The 26578-nt window shown below is 43.7% G+C and overlaps 1 protein-coding gene across 1 annotated transcript; it reads left to right on the forward strand.

The window, feature by feature from the left end:
* The first annotated feature begins 449 nt into the window (after nt 1-449).
* On the forward strand, nt 450-26214 carry LOC129840270 (gamma-tubulin complex component 3 homolog). The gene is made up of 21 exons (XM_055908026.1): nt 450-722; nt 1553-1660; nt 2132-2199; nt 2301-2375; nt 4235-4455; nt 5085-5239; nt 5672-5784; nt 9694-9888; nt 10011-10143; nt 10252-10418; nt 14069-14179; nt 14289-14397; nt 15013-15202; nt 15328-15463; nt 16987-17055; nt 17508-17643; nt 17773-17861; nt 18017-18148; nt 18666-18806; nt 23084-23200; nt 24163-26214. Exons 1-21 carry the CDS (start codon nt 647-649, stop codon nt 24322-24324), a joined length of 2703 nt encoding a protein of 900 aa, XP_055764001.1. The 5' UTR covers nt 450-646; the 3' UTR covers nt 24325-26214.
* The last annotated feature ends 364 nt before the right edge of the window (nt 26215-26578 follow it).

Raw genomic sequence — 26578 nt, forward strand, 5'->3', positions numbered from 1 at the left:
TTTGTGAGTGTAATGTTTACTGTTAATTTGTATTGTTAATTTCCCTTTTATTTATTATCTACTTCACTTGCTTTGGCAATGTTAACATATGTTTTCCATGCCAATAAAGCCCTTGAATTGAAATTGAATTGAGAGAGAGAGAGAGAGAGAGAGAGAGAGCTGTCCACTACTTGGGTCATGAAATGCTTGCCTTGTACCCCAAGTCTTTTAAGTCTGGGAACTGTCCACTCTCCTGGTTCTGAAATGCAAATATGCAAAATAACTGTCTTTCGATAAGGCTGTATTTCATTGCAATTAATTCCAATAAAATAATTCAACATTAACATTGAAAATGTATTTCAAAATTAACAGTCAACTGGCTATCTACTTAGCTTACAATTTGACCACCATAAGCATGGGGCGAAGGCTAGGAACAACTGACATGGGAACTTTTAGCGCCATTGCCTTGTTTTGGAGGGTAATATTTTCATTTATTTTTCCCATCTCTTCTTGCTAGCAACGCCTCCAGTCAGGACGCTTTCGGCGGGTTCCGTTAAAATGGCTGTTACTGAGAGTGGAAACCCAAAGCAAGAACAATCGTAGTGGGTACAACTGCATCCAGTAGTATCGCTGGTGTCTGATAAGGAAAATAAATGACTGCAACGCAATGGCTGCCCTAGATCAAAAGTCCCCCAACGTCCTCCTTCAAAGTCTCTGCTGCAGGATCACTGGGAAGAGCGAAGGTAGCTATGATGCTAGCTAGTTAGATTGCCCGGGCGCGGTTATGTGCAGCTAGCCTGGTCTGTTGCTAGCTAGCTAACATTAACAGTGATGCTGATATAACAGTTGTATGCCAGCGTTCAACTCGCCATCTAGCTACAGTAGCTAACGAAGTTTGTAGTTAAGTCAAGTTTGTGTGACAGCCAACGCAGTGCCAATGCTAGTTAGCTTAGGCTAGCTAGTAACTGTACACCAAGCTAGCCAAGTCAGAGATGGTAGGCTATGTATGGACCACAGCTAGCTAGCCATCTAGCTAACGTTAGCTCGACCCTTATTTGTATTTAGGTGATGGCTATATCCAAGGCAAAAGTGTGTCATAGCTAGATATAGGTAGCTGCAGATACGGTTGACAACAGTCCAACCACGCCTTGTTCAAGTAAGTTAGCTAGTTAGGGATAGCTAGCTTGGCTTGCAAGGCTGACAGAAAGTTTGCCTAATAAATCTGACTTTGATATCAATTCTTGGTATACAGTCTGAAACAAAGCACTGCACAATCGTGGACATTTTCCTTACAAGCCAGAATGTTGAATACAATTGCGTTTGAACTTACTATACCGGTTGTCTGTGCAGTTAGTCTTTCAGCTGCTCGAAATGTGAGACAAAATATTAACCCGAAAGTATTGTTTACCAGGACTTTTTAGAGCGCAGGTACTAAAGTTTAATTTTCTATCACATGGCATGACTACCAGAAAGTGTAAGATTGGGAGCTAGATTCACTAGTAGTGACATATGGTTTAGGAAAAGCCGATATTCCGTGCTCAATACTTCAACTCAACCCTATTTCACATTTCAGCTGAAGTAGCCCACCAGTTCCAGTATGCTGTGAGAGTCGTCGGGAGTAACTATGCTCCCACCATTGAGAGGGATGAGTTCCTAGTGTCAGAGAAGATCAAAAAAGAACGTGAGTGACCTATTATTAGAGACAATAATGTGAGTGACCTAAACTGGACAGGTTTGCTGAGTGAATCCTCTTTGAGGGTCCATTTCGACAGTCGAAAGTGGCATCTGCACATCACTGGTTTGCACTTTCTCTGTTACCTTTGCAAACATGCATCCTTTGTTAATGTGGTCTTTTTGTTGTTGTTTTCCCAGTAGAGATTTTCTGTCTCGTTAAAGGTACATTTGACAATAAAGAAATACGTTTGTTAAGAGTCTCCATAATAGTAAATCTCAATACATTTTGTTTGTAGTCGGAGTAATGCCACTAATGACCATCTCATCGATCGCTAAGCATAGTAAAGAAAAAGAAACAGCACTTACCCTTGTTCGGAGTGGAGTTGAGCCCCCTTTAATCAACTTGTGTTTTTGGAATTGGTCTATGTCTGGTTATTTAGGGGTCTGATTCTGTTTGTCTTGTCCTTTGGTTCTCCAGTGCTGAAGCAGAGGAGAGAGGGTGACGCTGCCCTGTTCTCTGAGCTCCACAGAAAGCTGCAGACTCAGGTCACTCTTCTGTTCCAAATACCCTGGTGCATATGCATACTTGTATTGGCTTTGAAAGGAGAACCAATTGAGAATCTGTGTGTTTTGCTTTCCATTAACAGGGGGTGCTGAAACACAGGTGGTCCGTTTTATACCTGCTGCTCAGTCTCTGTGAGGACCCCAGGAAACCGTCCAGGGTGGGTATACTTGTCATTACACCACATTGTTCTCAACACACACACACACACACACACACACACACACACACACACACACACACACACACACACACACACACACACACACACACACACTAACCATAGCTATATATACAGTACAGTCAAAAGTTTGGACACACCTACTTATTCTAGGGTTTTTGTTTATTTTTACTATTTTCTACATTGTAGAATAATAGTGAAGACATCAGAACTATGACATAACACATATGGAATCATGTAGTATCCAAAAAAGTGTTAAACAAATCTAAATATATTTTAGATTCTGCAAAGTAGCCACCATTTGCTTTGATGACCGCTTTGTACTCTTGGCATTCTCTCAATCAGCTTCACCTGGAATGCTTTTCCAACAGTCTTGAAGGAGTTCCCACATATGCTGAGCACTTGTTGGCTGCTTTTCCTTCACTCTGTGGTCCAACTCATCCGAAACCATCTCAATTGGGTAGAAATCGAGTGATTGTGGAGGCCAGGTCATCTGATGCAGCACTCCATCACTCTCCTTCTTGGTCAAATAGCCCTTACACAGCCTGGAGGTGTGTTGGGTCATTGTCCTGTTGGAAAACAAATGATAGTCCCACTAAGTGCAAACCAGATACGATGGCGTATCACTGCAGAATGCTGTGGTAGCCATGCTGGTTAAGTGTGCCTTGAATTCTAAATACATCACTGACAGTGTCACCAGCAAAGCACCATCACACCACCTCCGTGCTTCACGGTGGGAACCACACATTCGGAGATCATCCGTTCACCTACTCTCACATAGAAACGGCGGTTGGAACCCAAAATCTCCAATTTGGACTCATCAGACCAAAGAACAGATTTCCACCGGTCTAATGTCCATTGCTTGTGTTTCTTGGCCCAAGCAAGTCTCTTCTTCTTATTGGTGTCCTTTAGTCATGGTTTCTTTGCAGCAATTCGACCATGAAGGCCTGATTCACGCAGTCTCCTCTGAACAGTTGATGTTGAGATGTGTCTGTTACTTGAACTCTGTGAAGCATTTATTTGGGCTGCAATTTCTGAGGCTGGTAACTCTAATGAGCTTATCCTCTGCAGCAGAGGTAACTCTGGGTCTTCCTTTCCTGTGGCGGTCCTCATGAGAGGCAGTTTCATCATAGCGCTTGATGGTTTTTGCGACTGCACTTGAAGAAATGTTCAAAGTTCTTGAAATGTTCCGTATTGACTGACCTCATATCTTAAAGTAACAATGGAGTGTTGTTTCTCTTTGCTTATTTGAGCTGTTCTTGCCATAATATGGACTTGGTATTTTACCAAATTTGGCTATTTTCTATATACCCCCCCTACCTTGCCACAACTCAACTGATTGGCTTAAATGCATTAAGAAGGAAAGAAATTCGACAAATGAACTTTTAACGAGGCACAGCTGTTGATTGAAATGCATTCCAGGTGACTACCTCATGAAGCTGGTTGAGAGATTCCAAGAGTGTCCAAAGCTGTCATCAAGGCAAAGGGTGGCTACTTTGAAGAATCTCAAATATAAAATATATTTTGATTTATTTAACACTTTTTTTTTTACTACATGATTCCATATGTGTTTTTTCATAGTTTCGATGTCTTCACTATTTTTCTACAATGTTGGAAATAGTAGAAATAAAGAAACTTTTGACTGGTACTGTAGATACAGAAAATGAAAGCAGTATAATCCTCCAGACTGCATCATCACAAATAGTAATTCCATTGTGGCCATGTTAGTTCTGTAGAACTCCATTAATAGCAGAAATAGCTATTCTATTAAATGTTCCATATTATTCCACATTTGATTATTTAATTGATACATCATTGATAGCATGTGTCATTCCCAGGTTGGCAGCTATGGGGCGCTGTTTGCCCAGGCCCTCCCCCGGGACGCCCACTCCACCCCGTTCTACTGCACCCGGCCTGGGAGCCTGCCCCTCAGCTACCCCGAGCGCTCGGGGCCCGGGGGCGTCCAGATCTCCACCAGCATGGGCACCAGTGGCATCAGCAGCCTGGGGGTGTACTCCCTCAACGGGCCCACACCCACCCCTCAGCCCCTGCTGGCCGGGTAAGACCTATTGATGGAACCCTGTTTGTCCGGTCAGCACCCAGGACTCCATAGTCAGTCGTACATGACTCTAGACTTTCTCCAGTCTTGTTCCTGTGGACTCACAGGGAGTGCATGTGTTTGTTGTAGCTCAGCACCGCACCTGCATAACCACTGAACCTTCAGAATATGAAGGGGTCTTAAATTAGTAGGACATGTTTAAAAAATATATTTTTCTTTGTAGCCATTTGTTGTAGCAGGATATTTCCATTCCGTTGTAAGCATCAATTATGCATGTCTTTCTCCACAACCCCACCAGCACATAATTAGTCTGGCTATACTCGTCTAGTGCCAGGGTACGTATCTGATTAGTGGGTGGTTGAGTGGATCATCATCAACACTATAAAAGTCATTTGGAGCTGAGGCATCGCTACGGTGGTGTGACTCTAAAGCCATTCTCTGCTGTTGAAAGGCAAGAGTCCCTCATTAACAGGCTATTAATGGTAATGGTCCTACAAGACAGTTTGCATTAGGAGAACCAACATGTATAGGGGAAGAGTTATGCATGTCGAGGGGGAGAAAAAATGTCTATAGTTACACGGATGTAAACATACAAAATGATCCATTAAACATTTCTGTGTGCTCTCCAGACACCCACCCCAGACAGCAGGGCAGCAGCTGGGCTCTCGGCTGGCGTGGGCCCTCCCCAACACCTCCGCCCTGGCACCTACCTCACGGGCCCCGCTCGGCCCCCCACCCCTGTCCACCCGGGCCCCCAGGCCACGCCATGACGGGGACCTCACTGGTGAGTTGGGGGTGGGGATCGACATTGTTGGGATGTATAGGCCTACTTTTAGTGTATGAAACCAAATGGCGTTGTTAGGACATGCTTCACGGTTGGAGGAAATGTTGTAACGAAGGCAGAAGTTGGGCAGGGGGCCTGTAATGGTAAAATACATTGCTCTCTGCACAGTGGCTCTGCAAACTGAATACTGAATATTAAACAGAAAGAGATGATGATGTGATTTTTTGCTTACTACATGATTCCATGTGTTCATTCATAGTTTTGACATCTTCACTGTTATTCTACAATGTAGAAAATAGTCAAAATAAAGAAAAACAATTGAATGAGTAGGTGTCCAAACTTTTGACTGGTACTGTAACTTTTTTCTGTCTTTCGTTAATGTTGTCCTACTTGTTGTTTTTCTGAATCCCTCGTTCTTCTTCTTCTCTCCAGCGGAGGTTGGTGAGGCTGCGCTGGTCCGAGACATCCTGTATGTCTTCCAGGGGATCGACGGCAAGTTCATTAAGATGAGCAACACAGACAACTGCTACAAGATCGACTCCAAGGTGACTTGAACATTCGGTCATACGTGAACAATGTCCATGCCAAGGTGTCTTTGGTATTTCAGTTTGTGCCCCTTGTTCCTGAAATATTTCCCTGACGAATGCAAAAACTGAGGACCAACTTCTTAAGCTATTTGACCTTTCACCGAGTGCAATAAACATTAGGAACACCTTCCTAATATTGAGTTGCACCCCCTTTTGCCCTCATAACAGCCTCAATTCATCAGGGCATGGACTACAAAGTGTCAAAAGCATTCCACAGGGATGCTGGCCCATGTTGACTCCAATACTTCCCAGAGTTGTTAAGTTGGCTGGATGTCCTTTGGTTGGTGGACCCTTCTTGATGCACACGGGAAACTGTTGAGTGTGAAAAACCCAGCAGCTTTGCACTTCTTGACACACTCACACCGGTGTGCCTGACACCTACTACCCCCCACCCCCTTCCCCGTTCAAAGGCACTTAATTATTTTGTCTGGCGCATTCACCCTCTGAATGGCACACATACACAATCCATGTCTCAAGGCTTAAAAATCCTTCTTTAACCTGTCTCCTCCCCTTCATCTACACTGATTTGAAGTGGATTTAACAAGTGATGGAAAGAGCAGGTATTCCTAATGTTTTGTGCACTGCGTATATGTTAGAGTTAGTCAACATGTTGTGTTTAGACGCACCATGGCAGGTAGGTTAGCGGTTAAGAGCGTTGGGCCAGAAACCGAAAGTCTCTGGTTTGAATCCCCAAGCTGACTAGGTGAAAAATCTGTCTGTGCCCTTGACCAAGGCACTTAACCCTAATTGCTCCTGTAAGTCTCTCTGGATAAGAGCGTCTTGCTAAATGACTGAAATGTTTAATGTAGACAGCGCCGTACTTCCATCCATACTAGCTAGACCAGTTATTGACAGACTACCCTGTTTCATCGCTAGCTGACTCCCTGACATCATGGCTGTTGTAGAACCGGCCGACCGACAGCGTTTTTCAGATTCAGCTGTAGTGCTGCTGACATCATGGCTGATGTAGAACCGGCTGACCGACAGCGTTTTTCAGATTCAGCTGTAGTGCTGCTGACATCAAGGCTGATGATCTGTTTCTAAAAGGGTAAAAAGCTCGACAGATCAATAGTTGGCTCTTTGGTTAGGAGCCACATCGATGGCGTCCCTCTATCATCCATCAAGGATTCATTACAACTTTCCTCCTTTCTAATATTCCTACAAATTACAGTCGACCTGTTTCAGCTATACATCTTCTCAGCGTTATATATATATATAGCCTGCTGTCAATGCGCTGTCCTAGGAGCACTGTATCGGACGAGAACACTGGAGCCAAATCTAGCCATCAAGGGTGTTTCCTGAGGTCTTTTTGAAGTCATCATTTACGCTATAAGCCCTATTCAATCTAACACGGTTTCCGGAATAATTAGAACAGAATACAGAAATGGAACGTTACTAGAGACATGTTTTATTATTCTGTCTAAAGTAGAGAAGGTGAGTATCAACACCTCGTCCTCATAAGACGACTCCGTCAGCAGAGAGACACTGCAGACAGTTTGGGCTCCAGGCTTCTTGGTGAATGTCTTCAATCTGTGAAACAAGGGCCACGCTGACTACCATTTAAAAAAAGTGAAATTAATTCTGAACAAACTGGTGTGAAAGGGATGAACCCTGAATTGGAATGGTCCTCCAGCTGGCAAAGGGCTCTGTAATAATACGGCTGATGTGTTCCTATTCATGATTCTGGGCTGAAGAGCGGAGCTGCTGTTCCTTTGGTGTTGCTGTAGTCATGGGGGATTGTGGCGTACATGTGTGTAGTGACTGAATGGTAACCTGGCAGCAGGAGAAGCTCATTTTCCGATTGTGAGTGCCTCGTGTCTGTGGGGAGCCATACAGGACAGATGGTACACACTGGGATAATTAACTACCAACCTGGCAACCCCTCACAGAGTAAATGGGTTACTTTTAGAGGTCGACCGATTAATCGGAATGGCTGATTAATTAGGGCCTATTTCAAGTTTTCATAACAATTGGTAATTGGTATTTTTGGACACCGATTTGCCAATTTAATTTCTTTTTTATTTTATAAAAAATGTACACCTTTATTTAACTTGGCAAGTCAGTTAAGAACACATTCTTATTTTCAATGACGGCCTAGGAACGGTGGGTTAACTGCCTTGTTCAGGGGCAGAACGACAGATTTTTACCTTGTCAGCTTGGGGATTCGATCTTGCCACCTTCCGGTTACAAGTCCAACGCTCTAACCTCTTGCCTTACATTGCACTCCACGAGGAGTCTGCATGGCAGGCTGACTACCTGATACGCGAGGGCAGCAAGAAGCCAAGGTAAGTTGCTAGCTAGCATTAAACTTATCTTATAAAAAACAATCAATCTTAACATAATCACTAGTTAACTACACATGGTTGATGATATTACTAGTTTATCTAGCGTGTCCTGCGTTGAGTATAATCGATGCGGTGTCTGTTAATTTATCATTGAATCACAGCCTACTTTGACAAACGGGTGATGATTTAACAAGCGCATTTGCGAAAAAGCACTGTCGCTGCACCAGTGTACCTAACCATAAACATCAATGCCTTTCTTTAAAATCAATACACAAGTATATATTTTTAAACCTGCATATTTATTTAATTTTGCCTGCTAACATGAATTTCTTATAATTAGGGAAATTGTCACTTCTCTTGCGTTCTGTGCAAGCAGTCAGGGTATATGCAGCAGTTTGGGCCGCCTGGCTCGTTGCGAAATGTGTGAAGTCCATTTATTCCTAACAAAGGCCGTAATTAATTTGCTAGAATTGTACATAATTATGACATAACATTGAAGGTTGTACAATGTAACAGCAATATTTAGACTTAGGGATGCCATCCGTTAGTTTAAATACGGAACGGTTCCGTATTTCACTGAAAGAATAAACTTTTTTTTCCTCAATTATAGTTTCCGGATTTGACCATGTTAATGACCTAAGGCTCGTATTTCTGTGTGTTGTTATGTTATAATTTAATTTGATATTTGATAGAGCAGTCTGACTGAGTAGCAGCAGCAGTCGTCGGCATTCATTCAAACAGCACTTTCATGCGTTTGCCAGCAGCTCTTCGCAATGCTCCAAGCATTGCGCTGTTTATGACTTCAAGTCTATCAACTCCCGAGATTAGGCTGGTGTAACCGATGTGAAATGGCTAACTAGTTAGCGGGGTGCGCGCTAATAGCATTTCAAACGTCACTCGCTCTGAGACTTGGAGTAGTTGTTCCCCTTGCTCTGCAAGGGCCGCGGCTTTTGTGGAGGGATGGGTAACGATGCTTCGAGGGTGGCTGTTACACTGGCAATACTGAAGTGCCTATAAGAACATCCAATAGTCAAAGGTATATGAAATACAAATGGTATAGAGAGAAATAGTCCTATAATTCCTAAAATAACCTCAACCTAAAACTTCTTACCTGGGAATATTGAAGACTCATGTTAAAAGGAACCACTAGCTTTCATATGTTCTCATGTTCTGAGCAAGGAACTTAAACGTTAGCTTTTTTACATGGCACATATTGCACTTACTTTCTTCTCCAACACTTTGTTTTTGCATTATTTAAACCAAATTGAACATGTTTCATTATTTATTTGAGGCTACATTTATTTGATTGATGTATTATATTAAGTTAAAATAAAAGGGTTCATTCAGTATTGTTGTAATTGTCATTATTACCAATAAATAGTTATATTAAAAAAAAAATATTATAATAATATCGGCCGATTAATCGCTATCAGCCTTTTTTGGTCCTCCAATAATCGGTATCGGCGTTGAAAAATCATAACCGGTCGACCTCTAGTTACTTTGACAGATATTCACAGTATTTTGTGCCTGTGTGTGCCTGCGTGTGCATTCTCCTGTCGTAACTTCTCCAGTGTGTCCCTAGGTCGTGCTCTGTAAGTCTCTAAGGGACACCAGTAACCGATTGGCTGAGCTGGGCTGGCTCCACAACAAGATCAGGAAGTACACTGACTCGCGCAGTCTGGACCGAGCCTTCGGCCTGGTGGGACAGAGCTTCTGTGCCTCCCTGCATCAGGAACTGAAGGAATACTACAGACTTCTGGCAGTGCTGCACTCACAGGTAAGACACACACCTTTCTCTACCTCTCAAAACACTACCGCCTTAGTGAATGAACTTTGTTCTTAGCCCTTCAAGAGGAAAACCCATGTAGGCTACAGGACATGTAAAGGTGTGTTTGACAGTTGCAGGTGGAGGATGACCAGGGAGTGAACCTGGGAGTGGAGAGCAGTCTGACCCTCAGACGTCTCCTAGTCTGGACCTACGACCCTAAAGTCCGCCTCAAAACCCTGGCTGCCCTCGTTGACTTCTGCCAAGGTAGAGCTGTGTGTGTGTATGTCTGTGTGTGTCTGTGGTGCCTGCTGATTGGTACCATCAAGTATCCATTTAAACAGTGTGTGTGTGGTTGAAATGTTGTGTGTGTAGGGAGGAAGGGAGGTGAACTGGCGTCAGCGGTCCATGCCTATGGGAAGACAGGGGACCCTCAGATGAGAGCTCTGGTGCAGCACATCCTCAGCCTGGTGTCACATCCCATCCTCAACTTCCTCTACCGCTGGATCTACGATGGAGAGCTGGAGGACACTTATCATGAGGTGACGCGCACACACACCATATATTTAATATACACACCATATATATTATACACACACCATATATTTAATACACACACCATATATTTAATACACACACCATATATTTAATACACACACCATATATATAATACACACACCATATATTTAATACATTCACCATATATTTAATACACACACCATATATATGGGGCGGCAGGGTAGCCTTGTGGTTAGAGCCTTGGGCTAGTAACCGAAAGGTTGCAAGTTCAAATTCCCGAGCTGACAAGGTCCAAATCTGTCATTCTGCCCCTGAACAAGGCAGTTAACCCACTGTTCCTAGGCCATCATTGAAAATAAGAATTTGTTCTTGCCTAGTTAAATAAAGGTTAAATGTAAGTCGCTCTGGATAAGAGCGTCTGCTAAATGACTTAAATGTAAATGTAAAAATATATATACAAATGTCTTGTTAACAAACTATAGTTTTGGCCAGTTAGTTAGGACATTACTTTGTGCATGACACGAGTCATTTTTCCAACAATTGTTCACAGACAGATTCTTTCACTTACAGTTCACTGCATCACAATTCCAGTGGGTTAGAAGTTTACATACACTAAGTTGACTGTGCCTTTAAACAGCTTGGAAAATTCCAGAAAATTATGTCAGGGCTTTAGAAGATTCTGATAGGCAAATTGACATAATTTGAGTAAATTGGAGGTGTGCCTGTGGATGTATTTCAAGGCCTACCTTCAAACTCAGTGCCTCTTTGCTTAACATCATGGGAAAATCAAAAGAAATCAGCTAAGATTTCAGAAAAATAATTGTAGACCTCCACAAATCTGCTTCATCCTTGGGAGCAATTTCCAAAAGCCTGAAGGTACCACGTTCACCTGTACAAACAATAGTACGCAAGTATAAACACCATGGGACCAGGCAGCCGTCATACCGCTCTGGAAGGAGACGTGTTCTGTCTCCTAGAGACGAACGTACTTTGGTGTGAAAATCAGTCCCAGAAAAACAGAAAAGAACCGTGTGAAGATGCTGGAGGAAAAAGGTACAAAACCGTCATAAAAAAGTCAGACTATGGTTTGCAACTGCACATGGGGACAAAGATCGTACTTTTTGGAGAAACGTCCTCTGGTCTGATGAAACAAAAATTGAACTGTTTGGCCATAATGACCATCATTATGTTAGGAGGAAAAAGGGGGAGGCTTGCAAGCCGAAGAACATCATCTCAACCGTGAAGCACGGGGGTGGCAGCATCATGTTGTGGGGGTGCTTTGCTGCTGGAGGGACTGGTGCACTTCACAAAATAGGGAGGAAAATTATGTGGATATATTGAAGCAACATCTCAAGACATCAGTCAGGAAGTTAAAGCTTGGTTGCAAATAGGTCTTCCAAATGGACAATGACCCCAAGCATACTTCCAAAGTTGTGGCAAAATGGCTTAAGGACATCAAAGTCAAGGTATTGGATCAATCCTATAGAACATTTGTGGACAGAACTGAAAAAGCATGTGTGAGCATGGAGGCCTACAAACCTGACTCAGTTACACCAGCTCTGTCGGGAGGAATGGGCCAAAATTCACCCAACTTATTGTGGGAAGCTTGTGGAAGGCTACCTGAAAACGTTTGACCCAAGTTAAACAATTTAAAGGCAATGCTACTAAATACTAATTGAGTGTATGTAAACTTCTGACCCACTGGGAATGTGATGAAATAAATAAAATCTGAAATAAATCATTCTCTCTACTATTATTCTGACATTTCACGTTCTTAAAATAAAGTGGTGATCCTAACTGACCTAAGACAGGGAATTTTTTACCAGGATTACATGTCAGGAATTGTGAAAAACTGAGTTTAAATGTATTCCGACTTCAACTGTGTATATATATATATATATATATACACACACACATTTTTTGTCCATGACAATAACATCAAATTGATCAGAAATACAGTGTAGACATTGTTAATATTGTAAATGACTATTGCAGCTGGAAACGGCAGATTTTTTTTTTTTAATGGAATATCTACATAGGCGTACAGAGGCCCATTTATCAGCAACCATCACTCCTGTGTTCCAATGGCACGTTGTGTTAGCTAATCCAAGTCTATCATTTTAAAAGTCTAATTGATCATTAGAAAACCCTTTTGCAATTATGTTAGCACAGCTGAAAACTGTTAGGCTGATTTAAAGAAGCAATAAAATTGGCCTTCTTTAGACTAGTTGAGTATCTGGAGCATCAGAATTTGTGGGTTTGGTTACAGGCCACAAAACACCAGTCTCAACGTCAATAGTGAAGAGGTGACTCCGGGATGCTGGCCTTCTAGGCAGAGTTGCAAAGAAAAAGCCATATCTCAGACTGGCTAATAAAAAATATTAAGATTGGCAAAAGAACACCGACACTGGACAGAGGAACTCTGCCTAAAAGGCCAGCATCCCGGAGTCGCCTCTTCACTGTTGACATTGAGACTGGTGTTTTGCGGGTACTGTTTAATGAAGCTGCCAGTTGAGGACTTGTTTCTGTTTCTCAAACTAGGGTGGCCTTGATGACAGCTTTTACATTTATTTTTACTGCTCTAATTAAGTTGGTACCCAGTTTATAATAGCAATAAGGCACAGCTAAGGGGCTGTGTCCAGGAACGCTGCGATGCGTTGTGTGTAAGAACAGCCCGTAGCCATGGTTTATTGGTCATATACCACACCCTATTTTGCCTTTTTGCTTAAATATAATACACACACACACACTTCCATTAGTTTGTCATGGTCAGAGTCCGGATGGTAGTAGCTGAGCTTAGGCTGAAGTGGACTCAGACGTCAGACAGGTTCATCTCCGAGCTGAGATGGAGGGAAAGGGGGACGGGAGTGGGGGAGTGGGGGAGAGGGGGAGGGATACGGCGGCCTTCCAAATGAGGATGGATGAGACGACGGTAATGGGGAACTGAGTGATGGCCCTCTCTTCTTTCTCTCCTCCCATCTCTGTCCTTGCTCTCCATCCATCTCCCTGTCTCCACAACTACAGGACAGTAGAAGGCCGTGAATCTAGTCCTAATGCACCTGCTGCTGAATCGCCCTCTCAGACTCCGTCTACCTGAGACTAAGTGCTGATTGGGCGAGCACAGGAGAGTTGTAGCGGCTTTCAAGACCGACTGCCGAGCTATTCTCAGAAGGGAACGCTTCAAAGGGCACACTGTATTTAAGCCCCCTGTAGCAGGCCTAAGTGATAGTTATGGAGCTGTTCCTTCCCAGCAGAGGGGAATGAGGGTATGGCTCTGAAGCTTACAGGCACCTCTGTCAGCCCAGAGGGCGGCTGGGAGGTGGCGTTAGACTGTAAACACTCATTATGACAAGAAGAGCCGAAATTTAAATAAAACTTTATATATACTTTTTGTTTACTAAAAGGCTTTTCAATCCCCCTTGTTGTACCCCCTAGGAGAGAAGTCTTCACGTTGTAACACTGATGTCTATTTATCGGCATCCATTTTGGTTTTCAAGTTGAACCACTGGCTCAGTGACGATCAAGATCATGATTGAGAGATGGAACCACCATTCACTTTCTTTCCATTACTGTAATAAGTAACCATTGTTGTAGGAATCTCCTGTGTTGTTCGGATATAGCTGAGTCCTGTCTTTTAAAAGTGTGATTATGATGGCGATTCCTCTCCCTGCAGTTCTTTGTGGCGTCTGACCCCACGGTGAAGACAGACAGACTGTGGCACGACAAGTACTCACTGAGGAAGTCCATGATACCCACCTTCATCACCATGGACCAGGCCCGCAAGGTAGACACACACACAAACACCAATTATCTCATCCTCAATGTAAAAAAATATAAACTTTACATTCACATGTTACTTTTGCTCGCTCTCTCTCCCTCTTCTGTCACTGTAGGTTCTGCTCATTGGAAAGTCCATTAACTTCCTGCATCAGGTGTGCCATGACAGAACCTCACCAGGGAAAATCACCCCGGCCTCCAAGTCTACAGGCTCCCCCAAAGATGGTACGCTCTCTGACCTCTCTCCCCCACCCCAACACACTGTGAAAGGGGCTAGCTTAATAACACACTGGCATTTGGTGTTTGGTACAAATTTCTACATAATATATCTCCAGAGAGTGTGTATTGAGCAGGCAGTGTCTTTCGACAGAGTAGAGAAGCCTTGGTCTTGCCATAGTAGTGTTTGTAGCTAGTGAGAGCAGAGCTGCATTGATCTGTTTGGCATCAGAACTGGTTGTACTGTTATGGTACTTACGGTCGTATCGACTGGGTTTAATCTCACTCCGCTCTCCGTCGCTGATCAATGGTTTTACAGTTCCTTCCTTAGCCTCGTCCTTGAGGGGAATGACTGCACACTGACTGGCGTTGGTTGGGTTGTAGTTTTACCTTGTCTGTCCCAAATGCCCCCCTATTCCCTTTAAAGTGCACTACTTTTGACCATAACCTTATGGGTTAAAGGTAGTGCATTATGAAGCGAATAGGGTGCTATTTTGGATGCAGACTCTATCTTGAATTATAGATACAGAGTTCAGCAAGCTGAGAGATGAGTTTAATATGCATCATGTAGTGCCAAGTCCAGTACCCACATAATGACCACAGATAATAACTCTCTCTCTGTAGCTGCAGAGCTGTTATCAGACCTGGAGGGGGCGTTCCAGGGGAAGATAGATGCAGCCTACTTTGAAACCAGCAAGTACCTGCTGAATGTCCTCAACCAGAACTATCTGCTGCTGGAGCACCTGCAGGCCATGAGACGATACCTGCTGCTGGGCCAGGGAGACTTCATACGCCATCTCATGGACCTGCTAAAGTTAGTACACACACACACACACACACACAGGTGTACAGACAGATGGGTACGCACAAATACACACACACACACACCAACCCCAACCTATATGTCATATATATTGACCTTAGTGTTTGTCCCTTCAGACCAGAGCTGGCCCGCCCAGCCACCACTCTGTACCAACACAACCTGACAGGCATCCTGGAGACAGCCGTGAGGGCCACCAACGCCCAGTATGACAACGCTGAGATCCTCAAGAGACTGGACGTACGCCTGCTGGAGGTAGGCTACAGCTCATACCATTATTACTGTCATAGGCTATTATAGCTCATATCATTACTACTATCATAGGCTATAGCTCATACCATTACCACTGTCATAGGCTACAGCTCATACTATTACTACTATCACAGGCTACAGTTCATACCATTACTACTGTCATGGGGTACTGCTCATACCATTACTACTATCATAGACTACAGTTCATACCATTACTACTATCATAGGCTACAGCTCATACCATTACCACTGTCATAGACTACAGCTCATACCATTACTACTGTCATAGGCTATAGCTCAAACCATTACTACTATCATAGACTACAGCTCATACCATTACTACTATCATAGACTACAGCTCATACCATTACTACTATCATAGACTACAGCTCATACCATTACTACTATCATAGACTACAGCTCATACCATTACTACTATCATAGGCTACAGCTCATACCATTACTACTATCATAGGCTACAGCTCATACCATTACTACTATCATAGGCTACAGCTCATACCATTACTACTGTCATGGGGTACAGCTCATACCATTACTACTGTCATAGGCTACAGCTCATACCATTTATACAGCTCATACCATTACTACTGTCATGGTGTACAACTCATACCATTACTACTGTCATAGGCTACAGCTCATACCATTTCTACAGCTCATACCATTACTACTGTCATAGGCTACAGCTCATACCATTTCTGCTGTCATAGGCTACAGCTCATACCATTTCTACAGCTCATACCATTACTACTGTCATAGGCTACAGCTCATACCATTTCTACAGTTCATACCATTACTACTGTCATGGGGTACAGCTCATACCATTACTACTGTCATAGGCTACAGCTCATACCATTTCTACAGCTCATACCATTACTACTGTCATGGGGTACAGCTCATACCATTACTACTGTCATGGGGTACAGTTCATACCATTACTACTATCATAGGCTACAGCTCATACCATTACTACGGTCATGGGGTACAGCTCATACCATTTCTACAGTTCATACCATTACTACGGTCATGGGGTACAGCTCATACCATTACCACTGTCATGGGCTACACTCTTACCATTACCACTGTCATAGGCTACAGCTCATACCATTACTACTGTCATAGACTACAGCTCATACCATTACTACTGTAATAGGCTACAGCTCATTCCATTACTGCTGTCATAGACTACAGCTCATACCATTACTACTGTAATAGGCTACAGCTCATTCCATTACTGCTGTCATAGGCTACAGCTCATACCATTACTACTGTCCATAAGCTTTATCTCAGTGGGCTAACACGGTATTGAGTCACGGTTTTGAAACACAACCTGGTAACCCGTGGCTCAAGACTGTTAGCCCTCTGAGCTGAAGCCTAGATGGTTGATGTCTGGATGCTGGATGTACACGTGTCAGAGTTACCTATTGGATTTCAAACTGTCAACTTTGCACCATGTTATCCCTCTGAACTAAAGCCTGGTCATCAACCCATCTGTGCTCCTTCTGTAGGTGTCTCCCGGGGATACGGGCTGGGACGTCTTCAGTTTAGACTACCACGTAGAGGGTCCTATCGCCACGGTAACCACAGCACTTTACATACATACACATACCATCCTATCTGGTGTTGCCTTGTCTCTCTCCACACACACACACACACACACACACACACACACACACACACACACACACCCACACACCCTCACAAACAATCCAATAAGCTTCTCCTCTTCTCTCTTCATTCATCCATAAAAGCTCACCTGGATCATCAGAACGTTGTTTCTTTCTGCTCTGTTATACATGTTCATTCACAGGCCACCAGTCAACCATGTTAGATGAAGTCAAGTGCTGGCTGGTTTTGTGTTGTTCTGTGAGGTGGCGAGAAAACATGTGTAAATGCTGTGCTACCCTGTGACAGGTGTTCACGCAGTCTCTCTCTCTCTTCACTCTGTCTCCTTTGTCTCTCTCTCTCTCTCTCCTTTGTCTCTCTCTTTCTTGCTTTCTGTTTCTCTCGCTGGTTCTGGCTGTGGCAGGTGTTCACACGGGAGTGCATGAGCCACTACCTGCGCGTGTTCAACTTCCTGTGGCGAGCCAAGCGTATGGAGTACATCCTCACTGACATCTGGAAGGGACAGATGTGCAACGCCAAGCTGCTTAAGAGCATGCCAGGTGAGAACGGAGACACACACACACACACACACAACCATGCAGTTCCCTCTGACCTCCAGCAGAGGGAGTCATGTACCGAAGAGCTATAGATAAGGCAGCCAGGGTAACATGTTAGATGTTGTGTTACAGAGCTGTCTGGCGTGCTGCACCAGTGCCACATCCTGGCCAATGAGATGGTCCACTTCATCCACCAGATGCAGTACTACATCACCTTCGAGGTCAGGGGCCATACTTTTCATTCATTTATCTAGAGACCACTGGGCTCACCTAGCCTCTCCCTCTCTAGTCCTCTCACTCCTCTCACACTCTTCCTCCTCCCTTGTCTGTCTGGGTCTGTGGCTGCCTGGGTCTCTGGCTGTGTGTGTGTGTACAGGTGCTAGAGTGTTGTTGGGATGAGCTGTGGAACAAGGTAGAGAAGGCCCAGGATCTAGACCACATCATCGCTGCCCACGAAGGATTCTTAGACTCTGTGATTTCCCGCTGCCTACTGGACACTAACAGCAGGGTGAGACACACACACATATGCTCATACACTCTAACAGGCACTTACTGACATCCACTTCTCTTTTACCTGCACTGTTGGCGCTTAAAGGGATACTTCGAGATGTTGGCAATGAGGCCCTTTATCTATTTTCTCCAGAGTCAGCTGAACTTGTGGATAAACTTTCATGTCTCTGTGTCCAGTATGAAGGAAGTTGAAGGTAGTTTCGTGACCCAATGCTAACTAGTCTTACTGCAATGATTGGAAGCCCATAGATTTAGTCATTGTGCTAACGCTAGTTAGCAATTGCGCTAGAGGCAGTTAGCAACTTCCTTCAAAGTACACGCAGAGACTTAAAAAATGGTATCAGCGAGTTCATCTGACTCTGGGGAAGTAGATGAAGGGCCTCATTGCCAAAATCTCTAAGTATCCCTTTAAGAATTTTCCTGTACCCAGCTATTACATCTGCGACCCTGTACATGTGACTAATAAACTCTAATGTAATCTAAAATGTTTTTCTCTCCCGCTATCCTCTCTCCAGTCCTTGTTGAACCAGCTGAGGGCAATCTTTGACCAGATCATAGAGTTCCAGAGTGCCCAGGACTCTCTGTACCGCTCTGCCCTGGAGGAACTCACCCTGCGGCTGCAGTACGAGGAGCGGAAGAAGCAGAGGGATTCTGAGGTAGAAGGATCAGGGCTTGAAGTGGACTTAAATGGGTGCCAGCACTTAGGGCTGTTACGGTGACCGTATTAACACCACACCGGCGGTCACGAGTCATGAAGGCAGTCAAATTCCACATGACTGTTTAGTCAGGGTAATTAGGCTTCTTCAAGCTCTGATGCTGCTGCTGTTTATTAGTAGCCTACCAAACTTGCTAACTGCCTGGTACTCAGCACTCTATTGTCCCTGTAGTCACTCTGAAATCAATGCAAATGTATTTGAAAATCTAATCAAACACTTCATGAGAGCTCATGTTGCGCAACATTTTAATTGGCAATGCAATTGTGTGAGAAAACAGTGATGGCTTCTATTAAAAAGAGGAGGTTCCCATCAGCTTTCTATTGGCGAGGCCTACTATATTTTATTTTTTAAACTTTCCTAATATTAAGCACATTGCTTATATGTACAACAGGAGTATAGCCTGCTGGCTGGCATGAAAATAAACACGTCCTCCATTTGCTATTTAAGTGCCTAGATGTATTTTTATCCCTCTGCCCCAGTTTTGAGACAGGTGCATGATAATGGTCCATTCTAAAACAAAACAGATTTCACATATATTATTTAGTATACTTTATGTAAAGACCAGATTAAATCAAGAATAGTCTGATGGGTGACAATATTAGTCTATCATTTATGAATTATATATTATCACTTGCGACTTTTTCTATCATAGTCCCACACCTCATGTAGCCTAGCACATAGGCCTATATGTTTTGATAGGGTTTGTATCACAACTAAAGTGGCCAAATAACTTCTTAAAATTAAGCACATTAATTCGCTTTACAATGGGTGTAGAGCCTAACTGGCATAAATACGCAGCGCGGGAGTTTCAAGTTTGGGGAAGATCATTTTCACCATAAAAATGCACCTTTTTATAATAAAAGCATTACATGCATAATCTAACTTTTGATAATGGTGTTTTCCATGTTAATGGAACATTTGCGCTTGTAGCCTTGTGCACATTGCTGCAGTTATAATGTGAAGAAATAGCCAATTATCAACAATTTAAGCTAAATGTTCTGATCTGTTGCGTCAGCCTCATTGCGTAAAAAATGTTTTTTTTTGATGCAAGTGGTTGTATTAATTTGGGATCTATCGCATCCCACAACTGTCCCAGACTGTTTGAAATATTTTTTTCTCACACAAAATATAGAATAGGTCAACATTTGTACTATGGGGGATAGTTGATTGACATAGGCCAGTGCTTTTGCTGTTTGTTAGGCCTACTCATCTTGTTGGCTGACGAAAAGTAAATGTGGACAGTTCTTCCCATATCTTCAATATGCACCTTGTAATTAGATAAGGACCGGCGCAGTTGCGCCCCCGATGTGTCTCTTCACTTGTAGCCTGTAAGAAAGACTAGATCATGTGACAGAGAGCCAAGTGAGTGAGAGTTGCTTTTTTTAGGGGCATTACGGCCACATGAAAGGGATGCCGGCGGGAAATTCGAGTCATTATCAAGTGCTTGTCAAATTGTGAATGAGAGACTGAAGTGTGTACAGCCTGCACAAAAAAACAAAGCAGAGCTCATGCCTTTCAAGCAACTTTTCTCAAATCATCATTAGAGTCGCATCATGCAGCCTTAGAATGTATTAAAAATCAAAACATACAGCCCAACATTTGTATCACAACTAAAGGTACATAAATAACTCTAAATTTAGCATATAGGAGTACCTGTTTCTTTTGTTAACTGCTCAACACAGAGTAGCCCATGTGGGCGCTCCCTCAAATCGTTTGGAGAAAGTATCCTTAATATTTTATTCAGCTTTGTTCAATTGTATTCTTCATACTATAAAAAACTATAAATTAATGCCACGGAATTCTAAGCAAATCTTGTCTGCTAAATGAGTGTAGCCCACAGCCATATGGCATAGCCAGATCAGGACCTATCATAAGGACAACTCAGAGTATGCTATTCTGTTCTTCTGAAAAAGACTACATTTTCTTCATATCATGTTTCTTTAGACCTGTCTAAAATAAAGAATGGATTTATTGTGAAAGTGTCGGCTATATTACATGGATTTATTCGACTTTTTGAAATGTAGATGTTCCAAAGGTCTGCATCAGTGTGGAAGCCAGGAGATACTAAATGTGATAATGTTCACTAACGGTCAGTTACTGTGAGACTGGCAGTTATTTGCTTGACAATCACCGGCTGACGAAGTTTATATTTAGGTTCCGGTACTCTGCAATATATTTAAGCCAATATTCTTTAAGAGGTGCCAGTACTCAAGCAGTAGAGCATTTGAGGTGTTGGTTTTCAGCACCGGTGTGTACTGGCCCAATTCAAGTACCTATAATGATAACTTTTAGTTATAGAGCGCAATTGGAGGGCCATGTACTCTTCAGAGAGTCACATGTCCTGTTTGTTCTAAGTCGTCTGGAACCCAGCCAGGGGCCAACTCAAGTTCCCTCCTTAATGGCCATTGGCCATGCTGGTGTTGTTGTCATTTTATTGATTTAACAGGCCCTGAGCATCAGACTATTAAACTCTAAGTGTTAGAAAAACAAACACAGCCTCGGTGTTTGCCAAGTTTCTCTTTTAATAGCTTGTAAATAAGGCTGAGGTCCAAGGTAAGAGGGTTTGGGGTGACAGAAGCTGTTGGTCAGTGATGGGGGATATTGGATTTTAAATTAACTTTAAATGTTGGCCGTTGAGTGTGTTTACATGAATGAGAAGTATGTGAGTAGAGAAGACATTGAAGGTCATGTCTCTATGGGGAGAATGCTGGGGTCATAGAGCGGGAATCTGTAACAGTTTAGTATGGGTGTTAGTTACTCATTTACTGAAGTGAAGAGATGGCACTGGTTACTCTTTCAAATCAAATTTTATTAGTCACATGCGCCGAATAGAACAGGTGTAGACCTTACAGTGAAATGCTTATTTACAAACCCTTAACTAACAATGCAGTTAAAAAAAATACAGATAATAAATAAAAGTAACAAGTAATTTAAAGAGCAGCAGTAAAATAACGAGACTATATACAGGGTGGTACTGGTACAGAGTCAGAGGCACCGGTTAGTTGAGGTAATATGTACATGTAGGTAGAATTATTAAAGTGACTATGCATAGATGATAACAACAGAGAGTAGCAGTGTTGTAAAAGAGGGGGGCAATGCAAATAGTCTTGGTAGCCATTTGATTAGATGTTCAGGAGTCTTATGGCTTGGGGGTAGAAGCTGTTTAGAAGCCTCTTGGACTTAGACTTGGCGCTCCGGTACCGCTTGCCGTCTGGTAGCAGAGAGAACAGTCTATGACTAGGGTGGCTGGAGAATTTTTAGGGCCTTCCTCTGACGCTGCCTGGTATAGAGGTCCTGGATGGCAGGGGACCAAGCATTTTCCATACCAGGCAGTGATGGATGCAACCAGTCAGGATGCTCTCGATGGTGCAGCTGTAGAACCTTTTGAGGATCTGAGGACCCATGCCAAATCGTTTCAGTCTCCTGGGGGGGAATAGGTTTTGTTGTGCCCTCTTCACGACTGTCTAGGTGTGCTTGGACCATGTTAGTTTGTTGGTGATGTGGACACCAAAGAACTTGAAGCTCAACCTGGTCCACTACAGCCCCGTCGATGAGAATGGGGGCGTGCTCGGTCCTCCTTTTCCTGTGGTACACAATCATCTCCTTTGTTTTGATCACGTTGAGGGAGAGGTTGTTGTCCTGGCACCACACGGCCAGGTCTCTGACCTCCTCCCTATAGGCTGTCTTGTCATTGTCGGTGATCAGGCCTTCCACTGTTGTCATCTGCAAACTTAATGATGGTGTTGGAGTCGTGCCTGGCCATGCAGTCATATGTGAACAGGGAGTACAGGAGGGGACTGAACACGCACCCCTGAGGGGCCCCTGTGTTGAGGATCAGCGTGGCGGATATGTTGTTACCTACCCTTACCACCTGGGGGAGGCCTGTCAGGAAGTCCAGGATCCAGTTGCAGAGGGAGGTGTTTAGTCCCAGGGTCCTTAGCTTATTTATGAGCTTTGAGGGCACTGTGGTGTTGAACGCTGAGCTGTAGTCAATGAATAGCATTCTCACGTAGGTGTTCCTTTTATCCAGGTGGGAAAGGGCAGTGTGGAGTGCAATAGAGATTCCATCGTCTGTGGATCTGTTGGGGCGGTATGCAAATTGGAGTGGGTCTAGGGTTTCTGGTACCACACTTTGATACCACACTGATGCTGCAGCAACAAAGTTCCTTCTGAAACTTGACACCTCTAATGTTGCCTGTCTGTGTGTGTGTTTTCAGGGTGAGTGGGGCGTGACAGCTGAACAGGAGGCAGAGGAGAAGAGGAGGATCCAAGAGTTCCAGGAGACCATACCAAAAATGCGCTCTCAGCTGCGGATACTAACACACTTCTACCAGGTATGGGTCTTACTCTCTTCTCACTGCTACAGTGGCTTAAACTAGGACCGTCTGGTTGTCTGTGGTAGTGTTCAGTGGATAGGACAGTCTGGTTGTCTGTGGTAGTGTTCAGTGGATAGGACCGTCTGGCCGTCTGTGGTAGTGTTCAGTGGATAGGACCGTCTGGTTGTCTGTGGTAGTGTACAGTGGATAGGACCGTCTGGTTGTCTGTGGTAGTGTTCAGTGGATAGGACCGTCTGGTTGTCTGTGGTAGTGTTCAGTGTATAGGACCGTTTGGTTGTCTGTGGTAGTGTTCAGTGGATAGGACCGTTTGGTTGTCTGTGGTAGTGTTCAGTGTATAGGACCGTTTGGTTGTCTGTGGTAGTGTTCAGTAGATAGGACCCTCTGGTTGTCTGTGGTAGTGTTCAGTGGATAGGACCGTTTGGTTGTCTGTGGTAGTGTTCAGTGGATAGGACCGTTTGGTTGTCTGTGGTAGTGTTCAGTGGATAGGACCGTCTGGTTGTCTGTGGTAGTGTTCAGTGGATAGGACCGTCTGGTTGTCTGTGGTAGTGTTCAGTGGATAGGACTGTCTGGTTGTCTGTGGTAGTGTTCAGTGGATAGGACCGTCTGGTTGTCTGTGGTAGTGTTCAGTGGATAGGACCCTCTGGTTGTCTGTGGTAGTGTTCAGTGGATAGGACCGTCTGGCCGTCTGTGGTAGTGTTCAGTGGATAGGACCGTCTGGCCGTCTGTGGTAGTGTTCAGTGGATAGGACCGTCTGGCCGTCTGTGGTAGTGTTCAGTGGATAGGACCGTCTGGCCGTCTGTGGTAGTGTTCAGTGGATAGGACCGTCTGGCCGTCTGTGGTAGTGTTCAGTGGATAGGACAGTCTGGTTGTCTGTGGTAGTGTTCAGTGGATAGGACCGTCTGGTTGTCTGTGGTAGTATTCAGTGTATAATATCTGTGGTTGGTTGTGCTCCTTCTCAGGGCATAGTGCAGCAGTTCCTGGTGCTGATAATGACTAGTCCAGACGAGAGCCTACGCTTCCTCAGCTTCAGACTGGACTTCAACGAGCACTACCGGGCCAGAGACCCCCGTCTGAGGGCCTCACTGGGGGCCACCAGGGGCCGGCGGCCCTCCAACATCTGACCTGACGCACACCACCATGTCACAACATAGGGACAGAGAGCCACACAGAATCTGCCTTGATACTATTTATATATGACATGAAGATGACATTAAAGTAGGGCTAGATGGAATCTGTTGTGATGACATCACAATAGAACCAGACAGAACATTGACATCACAAAAGAGCCAGACAGAATCTGTTGTGATGACATCATAATAGAGCCAGGTGGAGAGAATGCCGCATTCAAAACAACTAGGAACTCTGAAATCTCCGACTTCAGTGCGTTCAAAACAACTGTGAACTTGGTAAAAAAACAAGCTCCAACTGGGAAAAATCTTTTTGAACGGTCATCCAACTCGTAATTCCAAGTCAGGAACTCGGGCCTCTTTCCAGAGCTCCGACTTTCCGACCTGAAGATCACTGACTTCATGATTTGACCTAGTTTTTTTCAGAATTCCCAGTTGTCTTGAACAGACAACAGACAACTGGGAATTCTGAAAAAAACTAGGTCAAATCATGACGTCAGTGGTCTTCAGGTCATAAGTCGGAGCTCTGGGAAGAGACGCCAAAGGAGGATGATGTAGTGGTGACTTCACAGATTCCATTTGGCCCTGCATTTTAACACCTCAAGACAAATAGGGCTAACTGGGATTCATTTCACTATGACATAAACAAACAGAACATTTTGAAACCCTGCCTCCTCCCCCAATGTCATTGGCAAATGACTCACACAAACAAACACACACGCTCAATTCACCATACACACACACATCCACGTTTCCCACTCTTTCACAGTCCCCTCTTGGGAGATGTGGTTTTAGAAACCTGTCATTTTAGTACTCTGCCTCCAGCATCCAGCTGTGTTCACCCTCACCTCTTCGAGGTGTCTGATAGGCTACCATCACCGTGTGAATTTCATATTGTACATTTAATAATGAACAGAATGTCTTGATTTGATTGGTTTGTTTACATGTTCTGTGAATATTTTGTTTCGTTTTTCTTACTGACGTTTTTCATACCAGTGTCTTAAAGTCTGCGGTGTGTTTTATAACTGTTAATAAACACTGTTATAGCTGTTTAGCAACTGTATTATGGAACCAACACAGCAGGCTCCCACCCACCTCTCTAAAGAGATTCAAGAATAATGCCCACATCCCCTAAGGCTAAAAGATGGACAGACGTTAGGATTTTAATAGTGTTTTGTATTATTTAGCTGGGTTTCTCTTGATTCTCCTTGCAGACTGTGGCCTCTGTTCTGCATGTCAAACTGTCATGTTGAACCAGCTCAATTCCTTAATTGTACAAGACAGATTTGTCAAATGTGTTGCACCCAACTTATGCCACTTTTCTCTCCTGACCACTCAGACAAACCTGGGAAAATACTTTTGTCATACTGCGACATTAAACCTTGAAGAAGCTACAAGTGGAATGGTAACTGTATGGTGACATAACTAGCCTTTCAAAACCTTTCTATGATGGAGTATACTGTAGTATTCGGGTGCGTCTCAATAGTCAAAGGTGGCTTCCTCGCCTCCCTTCCCTTGTCACTGATCTGAAAGCGACATGGAAGACGCTTACCAGGACTTGCTTTCATTCACCTGTCTGCAGAGCAGATGAAGGGAAGGAGGCAATGAAGCTATTGGATGCGTCCTAAATGGCACCATACATAATAGGGTGCCATTTGAGATGCTGAGTTAGAGATGCACCCTTTAGTGTTTTAACCCCTCCAAGCAGGCTCCCCTGTCTTTCTTTCCAATCACAAGTTCTCATCAGGGCGTGCCAAGAGAAGATGCTACCGGAAGACCTCTGTCTGTAAATCCTGTCCATTGTATAGCACAGATGTATAGAAATGACATGCAATGGACACAAACATCCTGTCATCTCTTTAATAATAAAGTCAAGTTTTTTAACAGTTTGTACTTCGTTTTTTTGGTCAGCATCAGGGGTGCATTCTAAGTAGACCATAAGAGGGCCTTTGTCTAAAAAATATATATTTATATTTTCTAATAAATTGAATTGAATACATCGCGCTCCCGTTGATTTTCTTTTCTTGCAGGACGCATTCAGAGTTGAGGCCTAATTAGTTTGAAGGATGCATGTGACTTGGCCATTGTGCTGGAGTTCGAGAACGCAGCAGAACGCATGTGAAGTTATACAGTGGAAATCCATGATATAGCAGGTAAGTTTACTTAAATAGTTAACATCTAAGTGATTTTAGAAACTTGGAAAGTAGACATGAACGGGGCAGACTTCAGATAATGTTTTCTAGGTAGA

This window comes from Salvelinus fontinalis, chromosome 41, assembly GCF_029448725.1.
Source record: "Salvelinus fontinalis isolate EN_2023a chromosome 41, ASM2944872v1, whole genome shotgun sequence".
NCBI classification, from domain to species: Eukaryota; Metazoa; Chordata; class Actinopteri; order Salmoniformes; family Salmonidae; genus Salvelinus; species Salvelinus fontinalis.

Bases quoted from the DNA above. Each gene is read 5' to 3' on its own strand.
- LOC129840270 (XM_055908026.1), top strand. From the start codon at position 647: ATGGCTGCCCTAGATCAAAAGTCCCCCAACGTCCTCCTTCAAAGTCTC. The intron at 10,419-14,068 runs GTGACGCGCACA...CTCTCCCTGCAG, and splicing joins TGGAGGACACTTATCATGAG to TTCTTTGTGGCGTCTGACCC. The intron at 23,201-24,162 runs GTATGGGTCTTA...GCTCCTTCTCAG, and splicing joins TACTAACACACTTCTACCAG to GGCATAGTGCAGCAGTTCCT.